This window comes from Tasmannia lanceolata, unplaced genomic scaffold (genome assembly GCF_043159265.1).
Source record: "Tasmannia lanceolata isolate RefF3 unplaced genomic scaffold, GAP_Taslan_0.1 ptg000038l, whole genome shotgun sequence".
In the NCBI taxonomy this organism is placed as follows: Eukaryota; Viridiplantae; Streptophyta; class Magnoliopsida; order Canellales; family Winteraceae; genus Tasmannia; species Tasmannia lanceolata.
Window position 1 is genome coordinate 2462766 of NW_027518715.1, and position 9963 is coordinate 2472728.

The following is a 9963-nucleotide window of genomic DNA, read 5'->3' on the forward strand; positions in this document are numbered from 1 at the left end:
ACATTGCCTTGATTCTTGTGGAGGCGGGCATACGTAGGCTTCTTTGGATGAACATCAGACAATCCAAGGACTCGGGCTAAATCGTTTAGAGTCTTAGAATTTGTTGTGTTGTCATGTTGTATGTTTTGTTGTGTTTTCTTACTTTCATGTTCTGATTTTATACCTTTAGCTGTAGTATGCATGCGTTTGTTCACCAGAACTTAGACACCAATTAGACAGGACACTCATAACCTAGCTATGCTTAGGTGACACTTTTTTTATTATTTTGTGTGCGCTTATTATTCCATCCCCGAGCCATGCATGTTTAGGTAGACGTCCGCTCATGGATATTTGTTCCCATTTTACATGATTTTTGCCCAAAATTCTTCAAGGTTAATAATAAAGGCATAAGAGACCAAGTGCTTGCACTCGGACGAATTGGGGGTGCTCTTCAGACCTTCGCCATTTGTAATCAGGCACGAGCCCATACATATTTCTGGTTATCCATTGCATATAGCATATTTGTTGTTGGGGTTCCATGGCCTATCCATGGATGGCGACTCTGAGTTTATTCTAGGTACGTCTTGGTTTCGAGCCTTGGCTCCGGATCAAGACGTATCTCATTCATTTATTGCCAGTCGTGCTATGCTATGAGGGTGGCATCCGTTTCGAGAGTTCCTTGGTAGAGCTCTCCTTCACACGTGGATGATCCAAGAGGCCGTTGGGGGCTCGTCCCTCGCCTCTCTCTCGGATCGGGGTCCACAGATGTTGGTAATCTTACAGATGAAACTTGGAAGAAAAAAGCATGAAGAACAGATTTGTCCTCTATATGCCTTTTAAATTCGAGGTAAACATTCTTTCTTTTTCTCTGCTCTTAACTTTGGCATTTTCCATCACCTTTTTGATTAATTCTCTAATCTAATGGCTAGAAATGTTCAATTGGGGAGATTTTCAAACTATAATGTCTTAGATGGTCTTAGAATTTAGATTATTCTGCACCACATGGTATGTGGGCTAGATAAGATCTTCTCGTTGTATCATCTCTCTGTTGTTTGAGAAATTAAAAAAGGTTGCAAATGGAGAGTTTCCTTTCTGTGTGAAACTATATGCGACCCTATATGTTGTAACGATGAACCTAAATGTGCAAATATAGAGAGAGTTTCATTTTAGATTCCACAGTTTCAATGCTTTAATTTTGCATCATTGCATTAATTTTGAAACAATATCTTTTTTTATTTCATTTCCTTTCACATTTTATTTGAAACTACAATTTGATCTTATTGTTGATTTCCAATTGCAGGATTTGACTTGCATGTACTAGGGGTGCAAGTTTGGCCCTGTCAGCCCTGACCCGCCCTGAGCCCGAATAGGGTCAGGGCTGGATTTTCTATCCCTGAGGGCGGGTCAGGGTTCATTTTTTTAGACCCTGACTCAGGTCGGGCGGGTTTTGGGTTAATGCCTCTGGTACCCTGACCCGGCCCGACCCTGAGTTTTCTATTATAGAATTGAACCATATGTGCGTGTTTCTTTTGCTAATGTTTTCTATTATCTTGGATTGATGTTTCTTTAGATTATTATTATTAATTGTCTCTATTGCCCGTCATGTTGTTGAATTCATATTGTCTTATTTTGTTCCCTTTCTCTGTTTATTGATCATTTTGTTCCATATGATAAGTGGTTACTTTATTTTTGGTACTCTTAACAGGTATTTGCACTAGGGTCAATTAGGGATACCCTGTAGGGCGGGTAATGGATTGAGGTTTTCCGGCCCTGACTCAGGGTCAGGGCGGGTCAGGGTCGAGATAATGGGATTCAGGGTTGGGCTAGGATTTTGAAAAACCCGACCTAACCCGACCCTGTTGCAGCCCTAGCATGTACTATGTTATAAAGCTAGCATTGCATGAATGACACAATTTAGCAATAAAGGATGTTAGGATGGAGGATTGGGTGTATATTTAGAACATGTGAGCAAAGCCTTTAAATTAGACAATTTTGATCAGTCAAAGGTAGGCCTTAGTAAAAAGAAAATCACTGTCACTAGATGTGGATGATTCTAATTTCTTCTCAATTTAGTCATGCCATTATGGCTTTTTTTGGAGGCAACATGAGTCATGTCCCCAAGACTACCGGTAATATGTGCTACCCCGTGGACAATTCATTTACTCAAATTACCTCACATGCCTCTCTTTCCTAGGGTTGTTTGCTCCCCTTTGGACAATTCATACCCCTCGATTATCTCACATGGCTCTCTTTCTTAGACCTGTCAATGAATCCCATTCGGATCGGATCGGATCAAACGGTGCGATGTTGTCCCACTAGTATTACAATAAAGCAGGATGGGGGTTTCACAATTCACGTTGTCCCATCCACCATTCGATCTACGAGACATCCTACTTCACAAGATACATAAAAACTAGGGAAAACTACTAAAAATCCCCAAAGATCAAAACATATCTACATCAAAATTTTCATAATTACCAATGATACAATTTTGTGCCTAAAATAGCTTTTTATTTTTTATTTTACCCATTTTACCCTTATTTGTAGATAACTTAGAAATCCCTAAAATCTCTCTATCACTAACGAGATTTAAATCCTCTTAAGTATTTATTTGGATGGCTGGGAGCATGTTCCACTCATAGGCCATTGACGATCCAACGATTCAGATTGGTTGAATGGTTCAATTTTGTACCACAACTGTGGGGTCCACCAAATGGGACCATCCAACTTAAAAAACATATGGAGAGAGAAAGTAACCTAACAAGTTAATGCTTATCAATCAATTGGTAAAAGGGGGTGGACAACCTGCTACACAGGTGAATTACTTACTCAGCATGTTAAAAAGGAAGATCACCTCTTGCATAGGAGAATGACTTGCTCATTCAATCTTTTCATATCGTGTTTTTTTTAATTAAAATAATAACACTCTTAGTCTCTTGCCACAGCCGAGCAGCTGAAGAGACTAGTTTTGTCATCCCCAATTTTCGTATTAAATGCTGTTGCAGATAATTTAATTCTTGTCATCATTTCAAATTCCCACATTCCTTTATTCAGCTTATTTTTCGAGGGATGATTTTCTCGCCCCCTAAGGACAGCAGGATTTTTCAAAAATAGGGAGCTGATAATACACCCTACCTTTCAACGTGAATCGTGGGCAAGTTAAAAGTATCCTATTGGGGGGCCAAAAAATCAGCTCCCTATTTTTTCAGTGCAGAATCCTTACACCAGCAGAGCCAATCTTTCTCCCTCCCTCCCTCCCGGTGGGGTCAGCAATTAAATGGTCTAGACCTATGAACAAAGTGAGCCTCACTGTTTCTCTAAAAACACCGTGCATCAACAAAAGACACCAGCAAAAAGACACCACTAGAGGCTAAAACCTTGTGTGAAGAAAAGCATAAGCTGGTTAGTACAGATATTGCACAGCTAGTTCTGCCTTTTACTGGTAATGACAGCTTTGACACGGTCCCCAGTGTACTAGTTGAGAAAGAAACTTAGACCTCTCATTCAGCCTCTCTTCTCAAAGTACCCAAAGAGGGTGAAAAATCCTTATGTCTTCTTGATCCCAAGGACAGTACTTGTGCTGCTATTGCTGAAAAATCCTGCTGTCCTCATGACTCAAAGGAGAGTACCAGTGCTACCCTCACCCTCTCTAGTAGCTACCCGGAGACATCCCCATCGCAAGCTGGGCAAAAGTCAAAATTGCTTGTCTCCTCTGCATCACGCTCAGCAAGGGCTAGTCGAAAAAGACCAAGAACCCCTTGAAGCTTCTGACCTCCTTCCCTTGGCTCTTTCCTCCTCTAGGACTCAAAATTGCAGTTCTATTGTGCTGGAATGCCCCCAAAAGGACAATTCTCAAAGGACCATTTCCCATCCATCAGATTTCCCATCCATCAGATGAGTTTTCTAATCTGCTTGGGGGGAAATCCATTACCTTGAAGGAAACCCTATCTGGTTCTTCCCCTCCTGTTAGGCCTGAAATCGATAACAGATACGGCAGTGACGAAAGAGCTGATCTGGCGGGCCCAAGGGACTGAGCTGAAGGAATGAAGCCCTGCACAAGAATGCACGAGGTCATAAGACTAACCCAGAGTCGTACTCCGGACGGGCCCTTCGACACTCAAGTCAGTATGAGCAGAAGTGCAGAGCCAAAACTTTAAGAGTGGTGGTTCAGAAGTTATTACCCCCTTTGCTTTGAGCCTTTAGAGGCCTTTTATAGAAGGAGACCTGGGGTGGTTGGATTACCTACCCCAGGACAGGTGTCTGCCCTTTTGTGGGTTTAGGTTCACCCACTCATAGGCAATTACTGAATTACCCCTGGGCAGGTGTTGGATTTGTGCTGGGCCTTTTAAGGGCCACTTGTCGATAGCTAATTGGTCGTTGCTTTTCATACCTCATCAGTTGCCCTCCAGTTCTCCAAGTCATTGTGATGATTTGGGGAAGTATGAGACTGTGCTCTGGAGCGGCTGGAAAAATGAAGCGAAAGGATCTGTCCGGGCAAGCCATCTGGGTGGCCTGGGACGGCAGAAACTTGGAGTGAAATCTGTCCGGCCTGGGACGGGTAGATTTTTGTCTTTTAGCGGACGCGTCATATTCTGTCCGGCTTGGGTCGGGCAGATTTTTGTCTTTTAGCGGACGCGTCATATTCTGTCTAGCTTGGGCCGGGCATATTTTTGTCTTCTAGCGGACGCGTCATATTCTGTCCGGCTTGGACCAGGCAGAGTTTTGTCTTTTAGCGGACGCGTCATATTCTATCCGGCTTGGACCGGGCAGATTTTTGTCGTTTTGTGAAACGCGTGATTTTCTGTCTGGCTTGGGCCGGGCATATTTTTGTCTTTTAACGGACGCGTCATATTCTGTCCTGCTTGGGCCGGGCAGATTTTAAGACGGGCACAGTCACTTAGAAGGAAGGTGTCCAGTGCTCAAGCGCTTCATAGACAACCCTTAACCACTTGAGGATTTTTCCGCATCCACATCGTACGCGCGTAGCCTATACACGCGCGTATTTACTCGCACCCTTGCCTCGAAGTGTGTGCCCTTCATTAATGAGGAACACGTGGCGCTTCCTGGATCGTGAATGCGAACCACCTCAAGCTTCAAGCTTATAAAAGGAGGTTTTCACCTTTCACATTTCATTTTCACTTTTTACTTCTGCCTGTTTTGCTCATTTTGCTCTGCTTGTTCGGCTCGTCAGGTTGTGGTCCTCTGCGGGTTAGGAGCCTCTCTCTTCAGACCAGTAATATTCTTGAGCGCGTCCTTTAGTCGTTTCTTTTTCTGCATCCTTCATGTCCCGTAGTGAATCTGGTTCTGAGTCCAGTTCTGGGTCGTCCTCAGGGGAGTCTGCATCCTCTGGTAGTTCGGGGTCTAGCTCATCAGAGAGGACCCAAACGAATCTGCCCAAGGTTCCTGGCCCGTACATGGCAAGTCTTAGCGTTAGTGTAGAGGTCGTAGATAGTGGGGACAAGGTGATTTTGGATTTGAATACCACCCCGGCCCCGACGGATAGTTACTTCCGAGCAGAGGTGAGTGGGGTTAGTGATGTTGCACAGGCGTCCACCACTTTTGTTCCGGGCTGGGCTGTTGAGGTTATAGCTGCGGCTCGGATGGACGCCAATCCCTAGTATAACATTCAGGCTCTATAGGAGGAGAATATCCTTGACGAGTCCAGGCTAGGGGAGGTTAGGGATAGATATTGCATCCCTGAGCAATTTAGACTGAGGGCGGCCATAGAGGGAGATAGGGCCAGCAATGAGAGTGCCGACATCTGTATATATGATGAGTCCTTGAGAGCCGGGCTTAGGCTCCCTTTGCACCCCTTCTTTGCCGAGGTCCTCCGATATTACGGCCTGGCGCCGGCCCAGGTCGCACCGTACTCATGGAGGACGCTGGTCGGGTTCATATATCTAGTACAAGGTCGTCTCGAAAGGAACCTGTCCATACCTCTATTCTGTATGCGTGCACATCTGAAGAGGCACAAGGACGGGGGTTGGATCTACATCAGCCAGCGTCCCGAGGTGAAGATGATCACGGGCATCCCGTCCTCCATTCATAAGTGGAAGAACCGGTTCTTCTATGTTGAGGACAGTGAGTTCTCCGAGCCATGGCCGGTTCCATTAAAATGGGATACGCCGGACACGCTTGCGCTGAGTCGCAAGCTGAGCCTGGAAGGCGAGGACGGGCTCACGTTTGCTCGAGTCTGTGACGAGCTACAACGAACGGGCATGATTCATTGTGAGGAGTTCTCTAAGGAAAAGATTCTGGTCGGGCTCGGCATTAGTACTGCGACCTCGGCACATATGTGGCTAGTTTTGCTTTTTAGCTCCTCTTTTCTTTCCTTTATTCCTGACCGATTCTTGTTTGTCCTGTCGAATTTTAGAAATGCAAAAGCAGTCCCAGCTGGAGAAGGTGAGGCAAGGGGACAGGGCCAACAGGGCTAAAAAAGGAAAGCTTCCGAGGTGTCGAGCCCTGCATAGACTCAGGACGCACCGCCCCCCAAGGGCAAGCCCACTGTGAAGCTGGTCGGCGCATACGGCTGGGGAGCGGGGTCCTCTAAGTCAGGGGCGCAGCTAAAGGAGTCCAACCCGCCCCCGCGAGGTTCGGGGACAATGTTTTCCGATCCAACTGGGCTGTTCAGAAGAGCGACACCAGCTTGGGTGAGAGCTGGGTAGCCATGGAGATCATCACCAAAGGCCTACTGAACCAGCACAAGCTCAAGGTTCTAAATGAGCCTCCAGCCGCGGCCGACGAGGCCATTTTCTCCTCGCTTTATCAGATCGGATTGTATTATCATGACTTCCGCGAGAAGAGTCAGAAGTTGTCTACCGCGATCACTCAATCCGAGGAGGAGAACGACAAGTTGATGCGGGAGCCTGCCGAGTTCCATAGGTCCATTAAGGAGAGGGACCAGGAGATAAGCAGGCTCAAGGCCGAGATGGCCGCCCATAAGCAGAAGGCCACCGAAGCTCTCAATGCACAGAGGGAGAGAGCTTGGGAGAGGCAGATAGGGGCCGTGGCAGAGGCCGTATAGAAGAAGAAGGATGAACTCATCAGTTTGTCCACTGAATCTTACAAACTGGGATTCATGGATTGCCTTGAGCAGGTCAAGGGATTCAACCAGAACGTCATTCTGACGAGCATCGTCCTGCCTGATCCGCTGGTGGCTAGGGATGATGACGAGCAGGATACCCCTGCAGCAGCTGACGCCCCGGGAGATGGGGGTCACGGGGTGTCTTCAGCTTACCACTTTTCCTTTTGGGCACCGTTTCAAAATTCTTTATAATTGCCCTTGGAGGCCCCACTTTTTGTAATGTCCCTAGAGGCCCAACTTTTTGTAATGGCCCTTAGAGGCCCAACTTTTTATGAAGAGAAGTTACATTTTGCTGTCTACTGTTTCCGCTTGTGTGCCTTTGAATAGTATCGATTAACTCAAAGCTGTGTGCCTTTGTTCGGGCCCGTTCCTGACCAGGAGTGCGCTCCCGGTCTTTGTGGAGACGAGCCGGGGCGAACCAAGCAACGAGTACCTAAGTTTTAGTGAATTGGGTTTCTGAGACGGTTTGGTTTTTCTGCCCGGGCCCGTTCCTGACAAGGAGTGCGCTCCCGGTCTTTGTGGAGACGAGCCGGGGCGAACCAAGCAGCGAGAACCAAAGTTTTAGTGAACTGGGTTTCTGAGACGGTTTGGTTTTTCTGCCCGGGCCCGTTCCTGACCAAGAGTGCGCTCCCGGTCTTTGTGGAGACGAGCCGGGGCGAACCAAGCAGCGAGTACCCAAGTTTTAGTGAACTGGGTCTCTGAGACGGTTTGGTTTTTCTGCCAGGGCCCGTTCCTGACCAGGAGTGAGCTCCCGATCTTTGTGGAGACGAGCAGGGGCGAACCAAGCAGCGAGTACCCAAGTTTTAGTGAACTGGGTTTATGAGACGGTTTGGTTTTTCTGCCCGGGCCCGTTCCTGACCAGGAGTGCGCTCCCGATCTTTGTGGAGACGAGCAGGGGCGAACCAACCAGCGATTACCCAAGTTTTAGTGAACTGGGTTTCTGAGACGGTTTGGTTTTTCTGCCCGGGCCCGTTCTTGACCAGGAGTTCGCTCCTGGTCTTTGTGGAGACAGTATCCTCTTTATCATTCAGATTCAAGCGTACTTACAACGGCATTGGCTTTCGCGCCAAGTGGCCAGCTATTGATAGTATTTTCAGAGGTTCTTTGAATTCCAGGCGTGGGGTAGTAGGTGCTCCCCAATATCTACAGCTTGTAACTCCCCTAGCGAATTATCTCTTTCACTCGGTAGGGCCCCTCCCAGGTCAGGGAGAGTTTGCCTACCTTCTTCGGTTGGGAGATAGCAGCCTTTCTCAGGACTAGGTCTCCTGCTCGGAATTCAATTGGGCGTATCTTCAGGTCGTGATAGTTGGACGCTTTCTGTTTGTAAGCCGCGACCCTGATTCGGGATTCTTCCCAGGCTTCCTCTAGCAAGTCGAGGTTTGCGCGGAGCCCACTCCATTGATTTGCTCATTGAAGTTGATGATTCTGGGAGATGGGACGCCAACATCGACGGGTATTACGGCTTCAGTTTCGAAGGACAAGTTGAATGGCGATTCCCCCGTCGCGGTGCGCGGGGTTGTACGATACGCCCATAGGACATGATAAAGTTCGTTTGCCCATCGGCCTGCCTTCTCGTCCAGCCTCTTTTTGATCCCCTGGAGTAAGATTCTGTTCGTTACTTCAGTTTGCCCATTCGTCTGAGGGTGCGCCACAGAAGTAAACCTTTGTTCGATCTTTAGGTCAGAGCAGAATCTACGAAAGTTCCGGCAGTCGAACTGTCTGCCGTTGTTCGTTATCAAGACGCGGGTATCCCGAATCTGCAAACTACCGACTTCCAGAAGAAGGTCTGCACATTCTGCTCAGTGATTTGGGCTAGGGGTTCGGCCTCCACCCACTTGGTAAAATAGTCAATGGCCACCACGACGAACTCACGTCTTCCGGAGGCTGGGGGAAAAGGGCCCAAGATGTCCATTCCCCATACTGCGAAAGGAAGTGGACTGATGATCGGGGCCATGGAAACAGCCGGTTGATGAATAGTGGGAGAGAACTTTTGGCATCTCTCGTACCTTTTGACCAGGTCTAGAGCGTCTTGCCTCAAGGTTGGCCAGTACAGGCCTCTCAGCAGCACTTTGATAGCCAAGGCCTTGCCTCCCAGGTGTTCTCCGCAAATCCCTTCGTACGTCTCTTGCAGGGTGTATGCGGCGTTGCTTGGCTGGAGGCATTTGAGGTACGGAAGGGTGTACGACCTTTTGTACAGGCTCTCACCATCTAGGGAAAACCTGGCTGCTCTCTGTATCACTTTGCGGGCTTCCTTCTTTGCTTCGGGAAGCTTCCCGCTACACAGGTAATCAATGATTTCGTCCATCCAGCACGGCTCGTGTTTGACCTGCATCACTTCCACAACCTCACTTTCGATAATGGATTTCTTCAGAAATTCCATACATATACTCCCAAGAGTGGTGTAACCGGATGCTGCCAGCTTAGACAGCACATCCGCTTTTGCATTTTCAGTTCTAGGGATTCTGATGACCTCGAAGCTTTTGAACTTACTGGACAGCTGGCAAACCTTAGAGAGATACTTGATCATGCGCTCGTCGCGGGCTCATAGATTCCTTGGATTTGGTTTGCGACCAGCTGGGAGTCGCAATACGCCTTCAGCCTTCGGGCGCTGGTCTGGGCTGCTAGGTTCATTCCGGCGATGAGAGCCTCATATTCTGCCTCATTATTGGATGCGCAGAATCCGAATCTTAGCGTGTAATCCAGAACAAAGTTGTCGGGCTCAGTGAGAATCAAACCCGCTCCACAACCAGCCTTGTTTGAAGATCCGTCCACATACACTTCCCAGAGCGGTTGGTTGGACGACGGATTCTGTTCTGCCGGTATGGGGATGGTTTCTGTTCTCACTAGTTCAGTCTCTGCTTCTATTCGTTCCCCAGCTGTAGTTACCTTCTCTACAGTTG

General features: G+C 47.7%; 1 protein-coding gene across 1 annotated transcript; it reads right to left on the bottom strand.

The window, feature by feature from the left end:
- Nucleotides 1-8427: 8427 nt before the first annotated feature.
- Nucleotides 8428-9590, bottom strand: LOC143862958 (uncharacterized). The gene is made up of 2 exons (XM_077373861.1): nucleotides 9070-9590; nucleotides 8428-8827 (listed from the first exon to the last, which is right to left on the bottom strand). The coding sequence occupies exons 1-2, from the start codon at nucleotides 9588-9590 to the stop codon at nucleotides 8428-8430; spliced, it is 921 nt and encodes a 306-aa protein (XP_077229976.1).
- Between the last annotated feature and the right edge of the window lie 373 nt (nucleotides 9591-9963).